Source organism: Ixodes scapularis, unplaced genomic scaffold, assembly GCF_016920785.2.
Source record: "Ixodes scapularis isolate PalLabHiFi unplaced genomic scaffold, ASM1692078v2 PGA_scaffold6__148_contigs__length_123643588, whole genome shotgun sequence".
NCBI classification, from domain to species: Eukaryota; Metazoa; Arthropoda; class Arachnida; order Ixodida; family Ixodidae; genus Ixodes; species Ixodes scapularis.
In genome coordinates this window covers 111,080,817-111,103,250 of record NW_024609881.1, presented here as the reverse complement: position 1 = coordinate 111,103,250, position 22,434 = coordinate 111,080,817, and the positions used below count along the sequence as shown (strand labels likewise).

General features: G+C 46.8%; 2 protein-coding genes across 6 annotated transcripts in view; one reads left to right on the top strand and one right to left on the bottom strand.

The window, feature by feature from the left end:
- Positions 1-3,405, bottom strand: part of LOC8030090 — a 55,559-nt gene extending 52,154 nt beyond the window's left edge. For 3 of the 4 annotated variants that reach the window (XM_040212611.3, XM_040212610.3, XM_040212612.3), the window contains exon 1: positions 2,994-3,366. In XM_040212611.3, the coding sequence (XP_040068545.1) occupies positions 2,994-3,030 (37 nt within the window). In that variant the 5' untranslated portion in view covers positions 3,031-3,366. Of the gene's footprint in view, positions 1-2,993 lie in introns of all 4 variants that reach the window. The other variant, XM_040212613.3, reaches the window with a different exon arrangement.
- Positions 3,406-3,614: 209 nt separating this feature from the next.
- Positions 3,615-22,207, top strand: LOC120841672 (galactokinase). Of its 2 annotated transcripts, XM_040212614.3 has the most exons (8): positions 3,615-4,004; positions 8,002-8,200; positions 8,902-9,034; positions 10,047-10,172; positions 12,464-12,642; positions 13,121-13,271; positions 14,031-14,196; positions 19,497-22,207. In XM_040212614.3, the coding sequence occupies exons 1-8, from the start codon at positions 3,831-3,833 to the stop codon at positions 19,572-19,574; spliced, it is 1,206 nt and encodes a 401-aa protein (XP_040068548.1). In that variant the 5' UTR covers positions 3,615-3,830; the 3' UTR covers positions 19,575-22,207. The 2 variants fall into 2 exon arrangements, with proteins under 2 accessions (XP_040068548.1, XP_042150585.1); XM_042294651.1 differs by lacking the exon at positions 14,031-14,196 and having other exon boundaries at positions 3,667-4,004.
- Positions 22,208-22,434: the final 227 nt, after the last annotated feature.

The following is a 22,434-nucleotide window of genomic DNA, read 5'->3' as shown; positions in this document are numbered from 1 at the left end:
AATACACAGTTAGTCAAATGGATTTTAGCGTATATTTCAAACCGTCGACAATTCGTAGTTTTTGCTGATCACTGTTCTGACATAGTTTCGGCTAACTCTGGCGTTCCCCGGGGCTTTGTACTGGGGTCTCTCGCTTTGTTGTTTGTTATTAATGATATTCCACAAGACTTTCCGGTGAAAATCAAGTTATACCTGATGATTGTATAATTTACTCATAAATAGGTTGTAATTCGAATCACCTATTACTAAACTTTTTTTTTGTGTGTGTGTCAAAATATTGCGACATGGTGTACGGAATGGGCAAATGACCATTAACTTTGAGAAAACGTGTTTTTTTTATCAAAAATGCTCACAATAGGTTTTATTGAACTTTATTTATTACAACACTAATAATATATCTTGAAGTAACGCAATATTAATATCTTGGACTGTGGATTACTCATAACCTTACCAAAACAAAACAGACTGACTACGTAACATCTAATGCAGCGCAAGTTCGTCTGCTTCCTTTGCAGGGGTTGTGGTGACGTCAGAACGTCAAGCTCTGATTGGCTCCACTTGCTTTGAACTCTACCCACTATCCTTCGATCAGAGCCAATCAGAGCTCGGCATCGCTCTGACGTCACCACAACCCCTGCAAAAGAAGCAGACGAGCTTGCGCTCCGCGTTGTAATTCCTACGTTAGATTACGCGGCTATCATTTTGGACTCATTCACTAAGATTCACACGAATGCATTTGATCGTGTGCAGGAAAAGGCCGCCCGCTTTATTTACAATGACGTTGGACGTACTTCTATAACTGAACGTTGAACCAGAACTAACTTACCATCTTTATCTCGAAGAAATCGGCATTATCGACTAAAAATTTCGTATCAAATAAATAATGAGAATTTTGGGGTAGACCTGTCTGGACTAATCACGTTCTCCCCTGCATACGCTACTCGACAGAGGTATGACCTAACAAAGTCAAATTTGGGGGTTTTACGTGCCCAACCAACGACGGGCATCTGGCACGCCCCAGCGGAGGACTGAGGATTAATTTGGACCACCTGGGGATCTTTTGACGTGCAACCGAAAGCTCGGTTACACGGTGCCTACTCCGCAATAAGCCTCCGTCAGATTGCGGGCACCTCGGCCGGGATTCGAACAGGTATGACCTAAGTATAACTCCTTTTCGCTCGCGTAATAACTGCTTTATGTATTCTTTTTCTTTTCGCGAACAGTAGACGACTGGAAGAACATTACTAACAGTGTAGTCATGCAGCCATCGTTGTAATTAGCTTCTCATCTAAAGTAGTTCCATCATTGTGTAAATGCTTCTTTGTATTGTTCTGAATCTTGTTTGCATTGTCTTGTATTTTGCCAACCTGTTTTATTTGTAGCACTGCCCCACCTGCTAAAATCCCGAGTAGGGATTTCAGTAATATTTAATAATAAATAAAAATAATAAATAATTTTATTTTTTATGGACTTCGCATTGTCCTTGCCCTTTAGAAAAGTGCACCTGACCGCACAATTCTACAAAGCTTTGAGTAAAATTTATTTTTTATCTATATATATAGAACCGATTGTTTACAAGACAGTAGAATATGATGTGTGTATCAAAGGCGTTTGGGAGGAAAAAGAACCCCGTTTTTATCATTGCAAGATTAGCGTAAACATCGCCAAACGATTAGTTTCCACCCAAATGTAGTTCTAGCCATCAGGCGCTGGTGCCAAAGTTGCAGCGCTTGCGCGTTATCTGGTCCAAAGTTGTAATCGATTTTCGGAAATTTTCAGTAACAAAATGGGCTACTGGCAAGGCTCGCATGTGCATAAAGATGAAAGGCGTCTGCTGCTGGATACAGGACACGTTTTCTCATTTCATATTTATGAACTTTGGCACCTCGTCTGGCCCGCTAGCGCCACATTTGGGCGGAATCCGAAGGTTCGGCAAAGCGCGTAGCTTATTTTTACGATTAGAAAACAGGGTTGTCTTGTCTATTAAGCGCTCGGCATACATGGCGTTTCGTGAAAGTGTGAAACTTGTGAACGTTTACTGATTTACCATTCCGAACAGTAAATTGGTATCTTACGTCATCTTTTTCTTTTTTTCATTTTGGATAAGGCCCTATATTGTTTTCCTCTGTATAAAAAGTATTTCCCTTGCAATCTCAGAAAATAATCCAACGTTCTGCTACTAAACTACTTAGTTTCTTCAAGGCGTAGCAGAACGCCAGCTGCAGTTTCGAGAAATGTCCAGGTGCTCCGAGCCTTTTCAAATTCTTCCGACCAGCTTCGGCTACCATGTGGCTTGTTTATTTTCCTATATGTCATTTAAACATTAAAAATCTTTGTCACAAAAATATTTCCTCTAGCTACAAAATGGCATCAAATTTTAAAAAAGAAACGTTAAAGGTCCTCTTAAGCGCAGCCGGCTTACTCACAACAATTGAAGGATAAAAAAATCTAGCGCACGAGCAAAATACACGCAAAAGATTCTAGACAGAAAGCCTTTGAAAATACTTTCTTTCATAGTCTCACGTAAATTTTTTATTGTTTCCCAGAAGCCGCAGGGGTGGTTAAGTGAATAACATCGTAAGATTAGCATCAATAAACCTTGTAGGAGGAAGAGGAGCCAGTACTGCATATTCTAATTAATAACTTCGCTATCCCACACGGCTCCCCAACTTCCAGTACCGATAGAAGACAAGGACGAAACGACGTTGTCTACACAATCACTACATTGTTCAACTCACTAATTGCCACATCAGACTTAACGACAAAAAATATTACCTAACCCTTTGGATCATTGGCCAAATCCCCTCTTTGGGTAAGTGCCAACAAACGCTCGGAAACAAGAATTACAACAACTGCACAATCGCGTCGCCCGAATTGTGATGTGGCAAAAGAACTGATATTTCCCCTGTGCTGCGCGACACATGTGCAGTGCCACCGACGGTTCGTAACAGCATTGGGTGTCGGTAAACTTTAAGCCCTTGCGCATGACTCACCTTTGAGTTCCTTGAGAAGAGGGTCGCTGACAGACATGTTACCTGGCGCATGCCCCGAAAGCTTGTCGCAGAACGTTCAGAAGCATGCAGCTGCGCGAGCAGCTGCTTTGAAGTGAACTCTCCTAAAGCGAGCGAGCAGCAGTTGTTGGTCGGAGAGCTCGGAGCAACATTACTCTCGGAGTCTCGCAGCTGTCAAAGCATAGCCTGGCTTGCTCAGCTCAGCACCTAGCTCTAGCGCCGTGACAGCGGGCACCAGTGGCGGGCACGCACGGCACATCGGACAAAAAAACACTCCCGTTTCTCGAAGCTACAGGAAAGCTCCGGACGCCTTGTATCGGAAATTAAATCGAAACCCTTATCCTGCCGCGGAAGTGCGAAAACGAAACCAACAGCAAAACACCCGCAAATCGGTGTGTTCCCTTTTTCAACGTTTACGCGAACAAGAGTCACTCCTTCGCCTCTCGAGAGTTACGACGAGTCACCCAGTGTCACTCGGTCTCTAGGTTCGCTGGAGCCAAGCTTTTTAATTGTTTCTACTCTCGAAGTTTTCAATCGCATCGTTTATTTCTAGAAGAGTTACTCTCAGTAGGCAGAAGATTCGAACACACGTCGCTGACGTCCAAAGCATTCACAAACAAAACGTAGACGCGCGGTTTCTTGAGTGTCTCAGATTATCTTAACTTTTAACGACCGTGCGTTGCTAACTAAGCTCAGGCTCGATGGATCATCTTTGTGGGATTGCGAACGCGCTACCCTAGGCTGATCGAAGGTCGACGAGCGAAGATACGATTAGATAAACCTCCACTAAGGTCACCCTAATAAGCACTTCGTGCGAAGATGTCGGACGACGTGGTGGATACGTTTCCGGGCGTTAATGAGCTCGTGAGTCGTGCCAGCGACATATTCCGCTCGATCTTCAGGCAAGAACCGACCAACTACGGCGCGGCGCCCGGCAGAGTGAATTTGATCGGCGAACATGTCGACTACTGTGACGGATTGGTCCTGCCCATGGTAGAGTAAACGTATTGCAGTTCTATGAGAAACCGCCCATGTGTACTTTGCTTAAGTAAGAGCGCAGAAAGGCTAGAAACATCACAAAAGCTGGACAAACTCCTCCCACTGCTCGCCATGATTGGTTGATTCCTCCTCCCCACTCACCTCCTTTCCAGCGTTCGCTCTCCTGAAGTGGAGAGTGGGGCTTATGGGAAGGGTTTGTCTTGCTTTTCTCACCTGCAACCTTGTTTATCTGATGATAACACACGCCCCGAAACGTGACGAACGCCGTGACGTTGCGCTCAATCACTCACAGCATCGGATGCGCTCAGAGGTTGGCAATTTAGGTCGCCCTCACTCACCCTCACCCTCACAGCCACACTCACCTAAGCCCCTCACTCACCTTCACCCTCACAGCTACACTCACCTTCAGCCCCTCACTCACCCTCACAGTCACACTCACCTTCAGCCCTTCACTCACCCTCACTGAACCTCACGGCCCTCACGCACTCATCGCCCTCACGCCCCTCACTCACTCATGGCCCTCACGCCACTCACCGCCCTCACGCCACTCACCGCTCTCACCGCCCTCACCGCCCTCATGCCACTCACCGCCCTCACGCCCCTCACCGTCCTTGCGGCCCCCACGCCCCTCACGCACTGATGACCCTCACGCCACTCAGGCCAGCTTCAGATGGGGCAATTTCGCCCAGAAACTTTACGTCGCAACACGGGCCGCCCGTGACCACACGCAGCAACCAATTGCTGCAACCAATTGCTGCAATTTCCCATCGTCATCATAAAATTTTATTCTTCTTGCACTATTTAGACACAATATCGAGTTATAAACATGTTTTTATGCATTTAAATCTCGTTAAGAATTCTAATGCACCTTTCTGAAACAGTTTATTTCCAAAAAAACGATCGATTTCAAACCAGAACCAAGTCTTTCGGTGTCATCATCATCGGCACGAGGTATTCCCTGATTGGATGCAGCCACTTCAAACGTATTCGAATTGCTCAGAGTTGCTTGCTTATATCGAGCCAGACTCGATCTCAGCAATTCGTGTCGATCTAGGGATAGCTAGAGAACAACCCGCCATTAACACCAAAATTGCTGAGAAAGATGCTCGATCTGAAGGGGGCCTCACGCACTCACCGCCCTCACGCACTCATGGCCCTCACACACCTCATGCACTCACCGCCCTCACTGCCCTCACACACCTCATGCACTCACCGCCCTCACGGCCCTCACGCACTCGTGGCGCTCACACCCCTCACGCACTCACCGCCCTCACACCACTCACGCACTCATGGCCCTCACGCCACTCACCGCCCTCACGCCCCTCACGCACTCATGGCCCTCATACCCCTTACCGCCCTCATTGCCCTCACGGCCCTCACGTCCCTCAGGGCCCTCACAGCCCTCACAGCCCTCACAGCCCTCATTCACCCTCACACTCATGAATTTTCCTGGTTCAGAAACTCACTCACCCTCACCTCACCTGTGAAGATGAGGGTGAGTGAGGGCCCTCATGAGTGAGGTTTGCCGAGGTATGGATGCGCTATGATAGGATCATCATGTCTTCGCGCCAGAGTCAGAATACACGAAAAAAAAAAAAATAATAATTGAGACAGGCACGCAAATGAGGCAAAAAACACAAGGCAACATATTGTCTGTTGAAATGGCTGCGGTGTGCGAGTACCAGAATATTAAACATTTTCTGAACTTTTTAAAAACAATGTAAATGTATAAATATATGTTTTATCCACACTCGCTCGTTAACATATAAAAAAAATATTTGCTTCGTTCATCATTTAACTGTAGTGAGCATTCTGGCAAAGTGTACTTTTAAAAAAGCCTTATCTTCTACCATATTTTTTTTTCGACACCTACCATTGTGACTTAGCTTCCATGTTCCCGCAATCTTTCCGATTCTTCTTGGTCAACAGTACCGTGTTGCTAAAGGGTTGTCCAAACAGGATGCTTCAGAATGCGTGAACAACACTTCATTGCGTCCGCCATAAAAAATGAAAGTTTAAGTCCAGCAGTCCGTCCTGTTTGGATATCCACCAGGCAAACAAATGCTTTACTAGGGGAATACAGGACACTCTCCGAGAATACATAAAAAAAAAAAAAAAGGCTACGACGACAATCCGAGGAAAAACGCTTGATGAGGCAGGGCAGCGGTACCGTCTTTGCATTTGCAGCCCCGTCAACCGCACCGCATTCCGAGGCGTTGCCTTCAGGTGCTTTGGTGGCAAGAGGAGGTGGTGGGGGAGAGAGGCGTCGCCAAATCAACCACTCCACCAAGGGTGGTTTATGGCGCAGCCACCGTTCTGTCTCATGCAAATGAGGAGAGTGTCCTGTATTCTCTTAGCAAAGTATTTGAGGCAAGCCTCACGGCTTTCCTCCTCGCCTCCCCTGCTTTTCTGTGATGTTGGAGGCTGTCCATCTGTTCTGCCGCACCCTCGTATCCTTCCCTTTCCCGTTTTTGGGATTAGACTTTAAGGGCAGCAGAGGCCTTGAGCGATTGACTGACAGCCAACGGAGCGTGCAAGTGGCTATCTGAATTAAAACTGCGAGTTGGGCTAGTTGGTACTTATGCATGGTGGAAAATACGCCTAAAAAACACGGACAAAGAAAGAAGCACACAGGACGAGGCGTAAGTTGCAACTGAACTTTACTGAAGAAAACACATAAAAGAAGAATAAAACCACACATGCGCAAAGATGATGTGCTTTCATTAGCCCCCTGGAAAGCCTGCCGTCGCTGTTGAGCGACCGATAAAAGCCTGCTTCTTATCAGATAAGGCAACAGAAGGCGCACCAATACACACATTCGTGCCATGGGCCCTTGTCATGAATGCCTCGTGTATCTCATGTTCCAATTTCGTTTTGAATTTTCCCATAATCTTGGTATTAAAGTCAGCCTGACACTCACACCTATCAATGTACAGCCAAGTGGCCAGGCAGGGATAGCCTGGTGGCGGCAGAGTGTTCTCCGACTCTATCATTAATGCACCTCCCTGTCTGGCCAAGATAAACCCTACCGCAAGACAGGGGAACCTCGTAAGAGACCCCTAAGGCACACTGCCGAAACTTGGTAGCATGACGCTTGCAGCACACCCCCTCCGCGTCACCTGACACACCTGCATTATTTATTCTTTGGCAAAGCTTAGAAAGCTTGTTTGGGGCAGAAAAAACAACAGCAATGTGAAACTTATTTGCCACCTTTTTGAGGTTGTGAGAGACCTTATGTACATATGGCAGGACAACAAGTCTAACTTCCAGCCTTGCCCTCTCAGCCTCCTCTTCCCCAACAGGTCTCTTCAGCTTCTTTACCAACCCTTCAGCAACATCGCATAAGACCCGGGAAGGAAACCCCACATTTGTCTAGCTGCAACTGAAAACTAACTCATTTTGTGAGGGCAAGATTTTTTCAAGGAGGCAGCCAGACAACTAGAGGTAATACCCCTCTTTACTAGCTTCGAATGGGCCGAGTCATATGGAAGCAGCTTTTTCTTTGATCGGGGCTCATACGCCCAACACACATGGTTGTGATGAACATCGTGATCAGCATGCCCTAATCCTCCGTCAAGGACAGAAGCGGATGTTGGCGGAGGGAAGCTTTCTTCCAGCAAAAAATGGACGGAAGCAGATCGCCGCACTTCCTATGGCAGAGAAGTGCCGCTTCCCACATTTTTCGAGTGTCCTGTTAGGATAGCCGTTTAATTGTACAAAACCCATATAAAGATAACCCAGAGAAGGGCGACAGGCATGCATGTTTACCGATGCAAATGCTCACCCTAGTGGATGAGTGAATGCCCCACGGGCCCTCAAGGAAAATAAATTATGATATAGACCAACTACAGCCCCTTCTCAAGCTTTGCTTTTGATTCAATACACTCAATAAGACAAGACTGTCTTCTCTCAGGAAACAAATATATCTGAGTCTAAACATGCCAAACATTCTCGTCTTCTATAACCGGTTTCTTTTTTTGCCTGACCCCAGGCCCTGCCCATGGGCACAGTGGTGGTGGGTGCCAAGGCGGCGCCCGACGCCTGCTGCCAGGTCGTAAGCTCCAACGTGCCGGGAGCGTCCTCACACCACTCTGCGTGCAGTTTCCCCCTGCCTACAGCCCACCAAGAATTGCTGCCAGGGGAGCCCGCCTGGGCCAACTACGTCAAGGGCGTCGTCGCAAACTTCCCAGGCAGGTGCCTCATTCTGACTCCCTCGTATACACCTGTTAGATAACGGCCGTAGTGCTGTATATTTTTGATGTCGCCTAGGGGAAGCCAGCGGGTTGGACATAAGTACTGCGTTAGCATTCGGCTGGGACTCCTATTCAATCAGCGAGGACAGAAGTACCAGCCGGACGCTTCCGCACCATTCTTGTCCAATCTGCACCCTGTGCTGGCCTCCGGTACTTTGCAAAGAAATTTGTGCACTGCGGCCCTTTATCTAACAGGTGTTGGTGTTACTCACTTTTACTCACCTGCTTACTGATAGCATCTACATGGGAGAAAAATTCAGATAAAAGTGTGTCCCCTCCAAAGAAATGCACGAGAACTCTCCTATGGATTAGGACATGTGGACTCTGTGTCTTCAGACATGACTTTGATCCTGGAGAACCGACAGTCATGCCAAAAAATTCTTCAATTGACGGACAGTGTAAGTTTGTAACAAAATGTCCCAAGTGATCTGTTTTTTGTCGATGACAAACAAAAACTTGGTTTATTGGAGGACATGCGAGTAGTCTTTTTGCCTTCTACCACAGTTGAAGGTAGCAGACACTACTGGGATCGAATGGATGTTTGTGCTCAGAGAAAAGCAGTTTTCGATTTGCTGCTCTCGGGGTCTATCTGTGCACAAAAGGTTCACGCCTGCCCACATGCATGTGTGTGTGCACAGGTCCGTTGGTCCCCTTCAATGCTGTGGTGGCCAGTTCTGTCCCCATTGGTGCTGGCCTGTCCAGTTCTGCTGCTCTCGAAACTGCCACCTTCTTCTTCCTGGAATCTCTGTTGGACAAGCCACTTGACATCAGGTGCACTTCTTTGTCCTACAGCAGTATGGACAGCAAGTGTTCCGAAATGTGTTTTCGGTGCATCGTAATGCAAGGAGGGGCATGCCAATCAAAAGGCAACACGCGATTATCAGGCAGTCAAGCGCGTGCCGTCGTTGGTAGCGGTCAGTGTGTGGGTGCATTTGGCGGGTAAGCAAATGCATGAGGTGTGCAAGGAGCAGCCCAACTTGCATGCCATATAGAACTATAAAAAAAAAAAAAAAAAAGAAACAGAAGGCCACGCACAAAGTGTGCAACAAATGGTGGGAATATCTTGTTTCCCCAGAATCTACCATGTGATGCGACACTAAAGACAGTGAAAAAGAGAGGGTAGCCTAGTTGCTTGCCTAGCTGCCATCGCCCGCTCGCCTCCGCCCCCTTGTCAGCTACAGCCAATTCTCTATAGGACATTCCCTGCAGTCCTTTCGGCACCCCAAAGGGCACTGTGTGTTTTGCAAAAGGTCTATCACTTCAGTGACACACACATCAAAAATACCTTCTTTGCCGCCTCGACTAGATCCCGCAAGCTTATTAATCGATGCTCACTAGCTGACCTATAAAATTCGATTTTGTGAGTGCATAATTTAAGCAAACGTTCTACAACTAAACCCAGTGTTTAAAGTCTGGGGGTTTAGGGGGTCCGGGACTCCCCTCCAATTTTGGCAGGGGTTGGAGATTCCCCGTTGTATCTAAGGTCCCTTTGCCTTAGTCCTGTGCTTGGGGAACAGAGATGACAAGTCCTGGATAAACTGGAAGAATACATAGCCATAGAAAGAAGTTGTAGGAGTGTCGGTTTAATGTTTTTGACGAAGCAGAAATAGAGCCCCCCCCCCCCCCCCTTTTTCCAGGGGCCTCTGCCTATGCTCGAGCTAGGAGAGACCCCCCCCCCCCCCCCCCCCCAGACTGGAGGGAGACTTTGAGCACTGACTAAACCGCTTAATTCGCTCCAAATAAACTTTGGCAGCATTACCGATCGTCCGCCTCCTTCTCGCAGCAACACAGAGAGGGCGCTATGCTGTCAACGAGCGGAGCACCAGTTTCCCAAGGTTCCCTGCGGCATCATGGACCAGTTCATCTCGTGCATGGCTCGCCGCGACCATGCCCTGCTCTTGGACTGCAGGCAAGTGCACACCCCGAGCGACGGTCGCTTCAGAACAAGAAAAGCTGTAACCACAGAGAAGTAGACTTGTGGCGGTTAGCCACCCTTGGCAGCCAACTCCTACAGGAGTTGTTTATAGTCGCTACGAGAACAGCCAGACATCTTTCAAATGTCAGGCCTCCAGCATGTGCAGTCATTGCCGTACGCCAAGATCGCTTGAGACTCACGAAATGCCGAAGCGTTATGGAAGGTAAGGAGCTCTAACTGGAGGCAGGACAACTGGAACTCTTTCCCGCCACTTTCAACCTGTCAGCGACCACAGGGGTCGCTCGTGTCACACGTCTTCACTCGGCTGCTCGGCCAACAAAAGAGCACCGCGGGATTCCTCCGCCAACTGACAGACACAGATCTCAAAAGGAAGAAAAAGAACAAACATGAAACAGACATTCTTTGATGCTTCTCAACTGTTCGATCGTGCCGAGAGCTCAGGCCTTTTTTGCTTCTTCAGTTTACACCGCTGAAAACAGTCCCGAAGGGAGGGGACAATTATTCTCGCTGTTTTCCGTAGGGCCACATCTCTGCAAAATCGCTTCAAATCGCCACTTCAATTTTGAGAGGAAATGGCTAGAGCCCTGCGTATCTGCGGATTACCCGCGGATCATTAATTTACCACGGATATCCGCAGTAAATTGGCAGATGAAAAATGAACGAGATTTGGCAGATTGCGGTTTGCATGCAGATGCCAGGGGCTGCGGATCGAATGCGGATATTTGGAGGTTTGGATGCACGTTTCTGCAGATGCGGCCCATAAACGTGTGAAACCGCATAGTGGAGTGAATAAGTGATACTATGAAGTGCATCATCGAATGTACTGAGGAAGCACTTTACATTCTTAGACAAAAAGGTGCCGACTGGGGAGGAAATTGTTCTTTACATCAAGAAAGGACCGATTCTCACCGAAGATTGCTTTAGAACGTTCTATCATGCCAAAAATGCAGTCCCTAGAAAAAGTAAAGAATGTAGGAGCATCAGTCGTCCCGGGAAAGCGTGTTCTTGTATGGCAGGGAAAGAGCGGAAAGCATTCTTTGGGCAAGGAAAACCCAAAACGTACAAGCCACAAGAAAGTAGGAGCCTGCAAGCTGCTTCTGCCATCCACGTTGACAATATTCTGTTTCTTCTGCACAGCAACCTTGACAAATGAAACATTGCGTTTGTGTTTTCTTTTTCTCGACAGCTGGCACTGAGTTGTTTTTAAGTATATGGTTCCAAGCATGCAGTTGAGGGTTTGTGTTTAAAACTGAAACCTATAGGAGGCATTGCCATTATTGAATATTGTGACATTTTTCCAGTGGTGTACTCGCGCCTTACCACATGTACACAACTGCTTTGCTGCAGCAAGTGCCTTTCCCTTCCCACTTTTTTTTTTGCTCTTTTGCCTAAACAAAGTGACATGGTGCTATTAGTCTGTCCTTTGTTAATTTTTATATTTATAAAAAATGTGTCTGCTTGAAGTGGGTTTTACAGACCAACAGGAAATATTAAAACTGCCTTCCCTTTGACCACATTTCAGGACAGAGTGTCAGTGTCATGGACTCCCAAGATGATTTCATAATTGGGATAATCTTTCTAGCGATGCGAAATGTCTCTGGAAGGATGATCACTCATTTTGTAAATACGATAAAATGACTTTCACCGTGTTCGGACACAAAGAGTTCTTTGCAGAAAGGTAAGCAGACGGCTTATAAAATGCCATCCAGATGCCTTTTTTTTTAATTTTTATTCATGCTTGATTTCATGACATAAAATGAATGCACGGATTGAGGGTCGGACACGGTTCCTAATTTTGCGGATGAGGTTCGGATAAAGATACAAAGTCTCCGGATACGGATACAATTATTTATAAACATTACAGGTGCGGTTACAAAGTCTGCAGGTGCAGATCAGATGCAGATAATCAAACTGTTATCCGCACAGGGCTCTAGTTATGGGTGCAGAATGAGTGGCTGTGGGCATTGAACAAGTAATTGCAGCCGCTGAATGAGTTGTTATGGTTGATGATGGAATGCCTAGGAGAGCTGAATGGGTGGTTATGGTCGCTGAGCAGGTGGCTATGGGCAATGAACGGGTGATTATAGTCGCTGAAAAAGTGGTCATAGTCACTGAACAGAGCTGTCTTAAGACTACCCTGCCTAAAACAGCTCTGTCCTAGCAAGAAAGGCGGCCAGTTGTTTGGCGCTTGCATGTTGATGTGCTCCTGTCCCAGGGTAGCTAGGGCCGGCAGTTTTCTGTTCCCTGAAACTGACATGTTACAGGTCACTGGAAGCGAAGCCGATGCCTCTGGCGCTGGGTTCAGCGCTGGTGCTCGTGACGGACACGCACGTCAAGCACGACCTAAGTAGCGGAGAGTACTCCCAGCGGAGAGCTAGCTGCCACGCGGCCTCTCGCATTCTGGGAGTGAGTCTCAGAGACGCTTCTCTGGAACAGTTACAAGGTGAGGAAGGTCACCCCAAACCCACACAAGTCTGGAAAAAGCACCTTGCAACGAGCAAACCCACAAAACGTAACGCTCGAGAAACTGATTCTGGTGCTTCACGATACGCCAGAACTTTTCTCACTGTCTGCCCGATTATTCGATTAAATTTTTTTAGCCCTTTCTTTTATTGGAATCATAACTGTGCAAACGTATGATGGATTTTTTTTTACGTGTTCAGTTTTACTTACTATGCTGCAGCAATATTTGTTCCAGTTTAAATGCTGTGCAAGCGTTTGGCCAAATCAATCCCATTCCGACAACCCATGATGTGGCACGTTTTTTTTCCAGTCCTATTTTAGGCTGGCATTCCTTTGTGTTACCTTGTACAACTGTGTGCATATGATTGTTATTTTGTTGTTTTTGTACTCAACCACTCCCATAAAAAAAATATTAAAAAAGCAAAAAGGTTTCGTGCTAAGTTGGAACCTATGTCCAGCCCACAGGGAAGAGCTGACGACCACGCAGTACGCAAGGGCACGGCACGTGATCTCCGAGATCGGCCGCACAGCCGCCGCGGCGTCGGCCCTTCTCGACGGAGACCTTCGGCGGTTTGGTCAGCTCATGAACGAGAGCCACCAGTCTCTCCGGTTAGTCGCTTTACTAACGCAGCCCGCAATGTCTGCCAAGAGCCTACCGTAAAATCTCGTATGCACGCCATCCCGAGAGATCACCCATCCGTTTTTTCTGACTAAGTATCTGCAGGCTAGAAATTCAGAAACATCGCCTACCCCAGATTCTCGACGGATCAACCGCGCAATTTGCTGTATCGGTATGTGTGACGAGCGAGGTTTGAGCAAGTTCCCGCGTGTCTGTCGCACCATAGAACCCGATTACCGACATACAAAAGTTTGTAGCAGGTTCCCGTGGGTTCATCGCACCGTGAAACGCGAATATACTGCATCCGCGACTGCAATATTGGGTCCAGCGACATGTTAGCTTGTAGCGAGTTCCTTTGCATTTTTTTTTGGCACCGAACCAGAGTTTGCGTGCGCGTGCGCGATATCAGTTCCTGTGACGTGCGATTTCGTAGCGGGTTCCCAAGTGTTTACTGCACCATGAAACGCGAATCTGGCGCATTTACGGCCTGTGGTATCACTCGCGACACGGGAGTTTGAGAGTGTCCCTCTCGCCACAAAACGTGAATCTGCCGTGTCCGCCAACTGCAGTACTAGTTCCTGTTCCGAGGTGTTTACTTTTGCTGTCTCATACCCAAAGATTGCCCACCCAATATTTATGTTTATCTTTTCAAAATGGGTGGGCATTCATATGGGATTTTACGCTGATCGCAGTCGTAATATGGAACGGGTGTGAAACAGAGAAGTGGTGTTGCTGCTGCCATGTCGCAGGGATGACTTCGAGGTGTCCTGCCCAGAGTTGGACGAACTTGTGGAACTGACGCTGTCGTACGGCAACGGAGTTTACGGCACGCGGATGACTGGCGGTGGGTTCGGGGGCTGCACGGTCACCCTGGTGGAAGGGTCCGCGCTCGAGGGTCTACTTAAGCACCTGAAGGTGAGCCGTATGCCAAGATCCGCTCGCAGACCTGGAGCAATCTAAAGCCAACTTGCACTCATTAGCTCGGGCAATGTCTGCTTGCTCTTGCACTGAAAGAACAAGCAAGCCATTGCTTCTGAACTGCTCCAGATTGGCCAGTACATAGGTTTCCCAGAATACCTTTGGAGGTTCCACAGGCTCCCAAATTCCCTCAACCATCCCTACCCTCGCCCCTCCCTTCCCAAGTAAAGTGTTCATCCAGTTTAAAGACTGTTTAGCGAGATCTGAGCGATTCATTGGTGCATCACTACATGCTAGACATCCCCTTGTTTGTGCATTATGGCTACGAAGTCTGCGGGGTTATGCACTGCTTCACTGCATTCATGCCGAGATAGGGGGGGACTCCGTGGCAATCCATTACGAGAGAAGCGTTCCTCGAGATTTAAGCTTGAGAACCCCCGGACCAGCAGATTGACTTCAACGATGTACAGCCACCGGCCTCGACATGCTATTTACTTAAAAAAGTTGGCAGTCATCACGGACTTTCGGGTCCTGCTCATTACGAAACATACATGTGCCAATAAAACACCACCGCAAAACAGACAAAAGACTGCTCAAAATTCCTGCATACAAATACCGTAATTTCCGGGCTATAGTCCGCACTCTGTGCATAATCCATGCGGCGTGTAGTCTGCACCTTGTGGTTAGTCGACACGAAAATCTCATACACGCCACACCTTGACAAATGTCTGCTTTCATAGCACAAAGAAGCTTGTATTATACATTAATCATCATTAACATACTCTTTCATTCACAGAATCCGTCCCATCTTGTCATAGTGAACTACAAAATTCCTGCATAGTCCGCACAGCCTAAAATTAAACTTTTAAACATGCATAGTTCGTGGGCTATAGCCCGGAAAATACGGTACTTCCCTATCTGAACTGCTGGATGGACATCAGCTTGAATTGTAGAATTCCAGACCAGAGTTCAATACTATGTTGAACCGTACCATTGCAGACAGTATGAATGTGAACAGCTCTCCATGCTTCTCAGGCATTCTAAATTTTCAGCAACGGTGCAACTGCGGTGTGAGAATCTTGTTACTTATAATCCCTGTCACTGGTAGTGTGCAGTGCAGGCAAAGACAATGCCAGGCGAAGAGAGAAAGGGTGAGCACCAGGGAGGCGGGATGGAAAAGGGTAATGGAGGACGATAGGACCAAAGGGAGAGCACTACTAACGTTAGAGTGGAGAGGCGACCTCTCTCCTCCCCAGCCTTCCTAGTGTTTTCCCTTTCTTCCCTCTCCTGTACTGCATGCAACTAGTGACAGGGACTATAGTTTGTGGATGGTTGGCTTCACAATAAAAATGTTTGCTTACACCTTCCTCGTATTTTAACATAATGTAGAAATACCGCTCGCATTTGGCAAAAGGAGAATTACTTGGGTGTCACAAACCCAACCTAACCTCCGCTGTTTCACATCAGTCATCTAGACGACGGCCATTTCGATGCCATTGCACCCCCCCCCCCCCCCCCCCCCCCCCCTCTCCCAGGTTGCAAAAGTTGTGAATAGTTACCACTTTCTAAAGATGCTCTGTTCCTGACTAGGACTAGAACGCAAAGCTTATGTTCTAGCCTCTGAATGTCTCACAAATTGAGAAATTACCAAAGTTTGTGAGGGCCGCAGACGTAGCAAAAGGGGTCAGGTTGAGTGTTGCAGCTCATATTGTCTAGTAAAGATACACAATCGTGAAGATCGTAAGGTTAACGCTCTCCTACAACAGGTTATATTTACCGCAAGTTTGTTTCGAAACAAAAGGCCAAAACAGAAACATAAGACAAGAGCAAGTCGGTCAAACGAGCTCCCTCTTTATTGCTCTCAAGAAGAATGTGCGCACCTTAGAAGAACAATCTCGTTGACCAAGGGAGAAAAAAACGTTGGCCGAAGGCAGTCGTTCTGCAGAACCAGTTGACCACTCCGGTGGCGTGTTCGATGCAAAGCACTGAAACTGGCCATGTGGAGAAAGTGCATGCACAATCCCTCCATAAAGACTCGCCCCCAAAAAGATAGCACCGGCCACAAACCATACGTACCTTGGACGTCAACTGCTGCAGCTTAACAGGGTACACACACACACACTGCATGTAGCTCTGTACTCCTTGCTTCCTCAAATTACCTCACAGTTTTCTGCATGTTGCTTTTGTTTAGTCATGCTAACCCTTCATAATCGACATATCGAACGCGGCGAGCTTTCAATGTTTTATTTTAGTGCCGCGTAGGCTTTTCCAATATAATCCTAAAACCTTCTTGAAAAATTTTTTTTTTTCCAAGTGTATGTGCACTATATTATCTTGTCAGATTCAGGCAACCCTTGCAAAGCTTAGAATCAGAACGAATCCTCCGATTTAGCCAACACGGATGTGACCCCCAACAAGTGCTAGTACACATTTTTGCACCTTTTTAGGAGGTGTTAAGCTGCATGTAATGCAAGGAGCGAGCCATATCCTTTAGCTGGTGTTTCTCATTTCATGCACCCATGGAACTCTGTGCCACCTAGAGCCACTAAATGAGCTACGCTCAGAGTATTGGTACCCCCGTTCCCCGATCTGCTAGTGGGCGCCACCATCTTTGTGCTTAGCGCAGAGCAGACTCAACTGTCGATTGTCACCATACAAAAATGAGACTTCGTCAGCTTTACACACAGTGGTAGGACTCTCAGATGATATTGTTTTGCTCTGTTGCAAACATTTCTAGAGGACGGAAAAAACATTTGCTGGGATTTCACATAAAGCTTCAGATAAGTGGCAACCACGGTTTTAAGCACCAAGATGGCTGCAGTGTCATTACTCTGAAACTTAGCTTATTTAGCGGCTCTAATGCCACCCATGCAATCAAGCAGTGCTCGAAGGGTTCAGTGCCAAGTCTGAAATTCTCGGGAAAAGCTCGAAGCTATACGCTGCAGCTGTGTCAACTGGAAGTTCGACAAACTGTTTGCTCGGTTCGCTTGGTATACCGTTCAATGTTACTGCACAAATAAGGTTAATTTTTTTAGGGCATTCTAGAGTAAAATTTTCATTCCAGCACAACTTCAAAATGTACCGGAAGCCACAACCTGCACATTGTGCATTTGAGCAGCAAATGCAGAGCTTGTAAATATCCAGTAGATGCCACGTAGGCGAGATCTGCTTTAATGTATAGCATTTCAAATTTAACTAGCTTTATAAATAACTTCGGCTCACTACAATCTACCAAGAATTAAACGGGCGGTGCAACGATTTTCTAACTCTGGCCAATTAACTGCGGAAATTGACCTGCGTCACCTATAGAACGAAGAACGGTAAACTAAGCTTATTAAGTTCTTATTTTAAAAAATTTAAACAAATCGAAGGTCAAAGTTCCCCTCAACTCTCATGCAGTCTTTCGAGTGACCCCAGCCTCCGCGATTGTCGGCTCTTCAAGGATTAGAATCGCCAAACGTTAAGGCGAGCGATCGACACAAAAGTGTTTGCCACGGGGCTGACGGCGAGTGTAGCAGCAGAGGGGGAGAAGTTTTATTGACATCCGCGTGTACCCCAGTGACATGCCACCATAGTTCCCGTAACCGCCACGCGCGGATGCAAATCGGCAAATAATTTGTTTTTTCTTTTGCAATTACGCGGCGGAATAAGATTCTTTTGGGAAAAGGTGGTACATTTTTGCTCACTTTTGCCTAGATAAACAATGTCAAAAACACAAACAGCTAATTCTTTCAACGTTAGAATCGTTGCACTGACCCTTTAATGGCACTATATTATAAATGTAAAGTATATTTCGGTGGCAAAGCTAGCCAGTGAAGGTCCTGTAGGATTCAGTCAAGATGTTTCATTGACTGAAACCCCATTACCGCAGGAATGTTTAGGGAAACTATGCTTTCTTTTAACCTAAGTATACATTGCCTGCTGCACCAATTGGAAGGCTTTGTACAAAACCAAGCCAGGCATTTATAAAAGCACATCGTGAATCAAGCCAATAAAACATCCTTCAACAAATCTGCAGGGAGTGCAGGGGACAAGCTGAAGTTAAAATTAGGATTGTTAAAATAAATTTAAACGAGTCTTTAGGTTATGAATAGCACCCCATCTGCTCCATGCATTCATGTTTCTGTTGGAAAGAACAAGCTACAGCCGAGCCACCTGCTTATTCAGCATGCATTTGAAATTAAGTCCTTATGAAAGAACACATACAATGATTGAAAAGTGCACATGCATTATATAAAAACAAAATTTCTCTTCCTGTGACAGCGATTTGCCAGAAAAGCGACTTCAATATTGTTTCTGTAAATTATACTACTAAATTTGTTGAATTCATTACCCTGTTTCTATATAACTTGGCTAACTAGCTTGCGGAGTTATATTCGTGTTTACACCCTTGTATAATGCCCCACAGGCCCTCAAGAAAAATAAATGAAGATGATGAATGCTCTGTCCAACAGCAATGTGTGGTTGTAGAACAGAATATAGTCTCCTAGCAGCGCCATTTACTACTTAGTCTGCTGTAACGCAAGGACCACAAGAGAAGCTCCATTCGTGAATTCTTAAAATTGTTTTGCTATGTCACTTAGTATGACCACATTTTTTTTTTTTTTTTTTTCAGAAAAAAAGCAGCAGCTATCAGCGCCCTTTTGTTTTTGAAGATTGTTGCTCACAAAATAAAAAAAACGATCTAATGCCGAATGTGCATTGAGCAAAATTGTTGTCCTTGCGTTCCAATACTATGGAAGTTGCACTTATATCAGACAGCACCAAGCTTAACTTTAACAATTTCAAACTTGCAGTTTTTTTTTTTTTTTTTTTTTTTTTAATTATTGCAGCAACCAACGAGCAACTTTAAAAAAATGTTTGGTTACGATAGCCAGCAAAAAGCTACAGCCCACCTTCCCGCTCGGCTTAGCACCTCTCGTTGCAGAGGAACACCAAGGCGGGCTTTCCTGGAAACAGCGTTTTGGCCAAAACTGCATGAAAGAAAGCCTGCCAAGCCCACGGCACACGAGCGCTCGAGACCAGACTTTATTTAGGCGCCAATCCGCCCGTCGGCTGGCCTTGGCAGCGCTTTCCTTAACAAAGTCGCAGCCAGGACTGCTTCCAGCGAGCCGGCCCAGATCTTTTTGCCAGACACTTTAACTCTGAGGCTGCACGCTAATCTGCCATGGCACACACACGCACTAACACACACACACACATTTGGGAGTGGGGTGGGCGGCTAGCAGCAAACCAGAGTCGCCATACCTGGGTGAGCCGAGGCTGAGCCCGTTTCGCTCTGCGTGTCTCCCGCACAGGCCCACTACAAAGGACAACCCACATTTTACGTCTGCCATCCAGCCGACGGGGCGTCTGCTAAGGCAATCATCGCCTGACGCCCGCTCCTGCCGGGGGACACTACCCGCCGCCGACAAGACTGTGCTGCAGATGCAACTCAACACTCGTCTGCAAAGCCAAAGCCTTTCTTTTTTTTTTTTTTTTTGCACCACCGATTGTTCGGCTGGGGAGTGGTGCCTGAAACTTGTCCCGATTTATATTACCCCGATTTCAGCACGACGACGTCGAAGAAGTGTCGGGCTGTTGTCTGCAACCCTGGCAGTGGCACGGCAGAAGAGGTAGATGAGGGAGACGCCTGTCCCGCCAGAAGCCGCCCTCCAACTCGACGGCCAATGGAAACTTAAAAGGGGCACTCAAGTGGATTCCGAGATTGTCTATTTACCGTCATAACTCGATCTATAGGGTCTAAGCATCCTAAAAAAACCCGAAATTACATTCAAGGGCGGCCGATCTCTCTATTAAAAATTGAATCAAAGATTGGGCTATCCTCCCTTTCCTGCACCGTGGCGCAGAACACCAGCAGGCGGCACCTGACAGGAAGGCAGCAGGTAAGGGCAGGCGACAGCCAATCAGGGGGACAGTTTACCGGCGGACTCAATTTTCAAATATGCACGCCTTCGAAAAATTAGTTCGCCGGGAAACCGCCACTCATGATTGGCTGTCGCGTGCCCTCCCCTGCTGTCTTCCCTTTCCGTGGCACTCCCTGGTGTCCTGCGCCACGGCGCAGAAGGAGGGCCGTGGCACTATCTTTGATTGGACTTGTACTAGGGAAATTGGCCGCTCTTGAATGTAGATGCGGGCTTTTTAGGGTGCTTAGAGCCCGTAGATTGGGCTATGACAATAAAAAAGACGATCTCAGAATCCACTTGAGTGACCCTCTAAGAAGCACCTACAAGCTGGAAGGCAGCCATGACGACGGCGAGACTCATCCGCTTTTATGTTTTGCCGGGACTGATACGACTAACTGCCGGGGTCGCTACATCCAACAGCATTGAGTGAGTGCAGTCAAAGATGCTAAGCACATCTGTCAGAGATGCATTCTACACACTCTGGGAAGGGAAGGGGGACGTCTATTGGGAGAAAGCAATCGACGAGGTGAAACCGCAAACGACACTTCTGTTCGGCACCTCCGCAGTCCGGAACCCAGGGAAGACATATTTAGAGGTGCGCCATTGGGTGCTCAGCACTTTCATTGGGGGCACATCATGACTATGCTGTGCCCCACAAGTTTTGCATGGCCCTAAGAGCGTTTTGCCTGAGCAAGCTCTTGTGCAAAGCATTTTGCGGGAGTATGTGCTTCCGCATGTTGCGGCGACTTAACATGTTTTGCCTTTGCTGCCGCAAAAAGCCAAATGGGACGCTATGAATGTTAATGCTACGAGATGTCGAGGTCGGTCTAGCCTCGAGATACGACGATGCTCCAGTATTTAGCCAGCGCGAACGGGCTGCTATCCTGAAGTCCTTTAACATGCATCATGCTAAAGAGATTACTCGACCACGCTGTAGCACAAAGTTGGTTTTTGCCGTAGAATGCGGACCTAGTCACGTGTCCAAGTGGCATAGAGAGACTGTTCCCGCGAGCTGGGAAATATGAAAACGGCTTCATTTTCATCATTCCCTTCTTTTTGGCGCTCCTTAAAAAATGGAAAGAAAAAAAAAAAAAAAAGCTGTGGAGCAGTTGATCAAAAAATGTTACATGCAGAGTGCCCTCACATTGCATGCACACTATACTTTGTCTCATCCTACGATGGACTAAAGGCCAAAGCCACGGGCCGCAAGGTCCAATCACGTTGCAAGCTAAAATATGACATGCTTAGCATTGGTTAGGGGTGGACAAATGATCCTCAGAGTCCAAAAGCGCGGCATCATTTTTATAGCTTCGACACTGCAAAGAGCCTGTATGACATAGCTTTTTCTTGCAATGTAAAATTGCCGAGTCACTCAGTGCTATTCAATCCAAACTACCCTCCGCCCCTCCCCATTAGCGATTCGAGACGCGGTGCCGATATGCGCATCAAAGCAAAATACCACGCAACTTGTAAGAGGCTCGTGATTGGATCTGGCGGTCCGTAGCTTCTGCCTTTAGTCCATCGTAGGGTGAGACGAAGTATAGGTTTATTGTGCTGTCTTGTGCACAAGTCAACAATATCATAAGCAAGAGCAACACAGCGAGTTCTTAACACAAGCACCTGAAGTGATGGAAAGTGTCGATTTGGGGGCTTTCACATCTTAAAATATTTAGTCTGCTCATTGCTCGTCGACATATTTAAAGGAGGGCCGCTTTACACCCTAGTTGAGCCTATTTAGTGTGGTGCATCATGGCAGTCACCGAACAGTGCTCTCTCCCAATAGACTCATTGCCAGGCAAGACCAAAGGCCAGCTTCTGGCAAAGGTTGGCAGTTTTTTGCCAGCTGTCGTGGTAGACTAGCCTTCCATCTTGCCACACAAGCTAGCACACAGAGTAGAAGCCTGGTGAAGGCAGTGACGCAAAAATCAATTGATAGAGTGCAAAAAAAAAAAAGGCATAAACAGTTTTTAAATTTTTTATGCTGGAGTCATTTGGCCTCTACACGAAATGCTAGTCAAATGTTTGTGCAATACTATATTTCTAACCAAGATGTAGAAAGCAATTTTCTAATCCCTGCCAAATAAAGATACTTTGGAGACGTGGTCCCAGTGGCTATGCGAAAGCAAAAAACAAGTTTCTATGCAAAGGCTGTACACTGCAAAACATAACCATTGTTGCTTTTTCGCATCTTACACAAGCACCAAACTTTACCACTTAGGACGGTCCCCCAAATAAACTCCTTCTGCCGCATTAGCAGTTTGGATGACAGCCTTTTAGTTCTAAGAAGAAAACCCAGAACCGCGCGCTTGCACTAACTGCATTGTAATCT

Excerpts from the sequence above, each read along its gene's own strand:
- LOC120841672 (XM_042294651.1), top strand. The coding sequence starts at position 3,831 with ATGTCGGACGACGTGGTGGATACGTTTCCGGGCGTTAATGAGCTCGTG. Across the intron at positions 8,201-8,901 it reads CGTCGTCGCAAACTTCCCAG|GTCCGTTGGTCCCCTTCAAT; the intron begins GCAGGTGCCTCA and ends GTGTGTGCACAG. Across the intron at positions 10,173-12,463 it reads GCCCTGCTCTTGGACTGCAG|GTCACTGGAAGCGAAGCCGA; the intron begins GCAAGTGCACAC and ends GACATGTTACAG.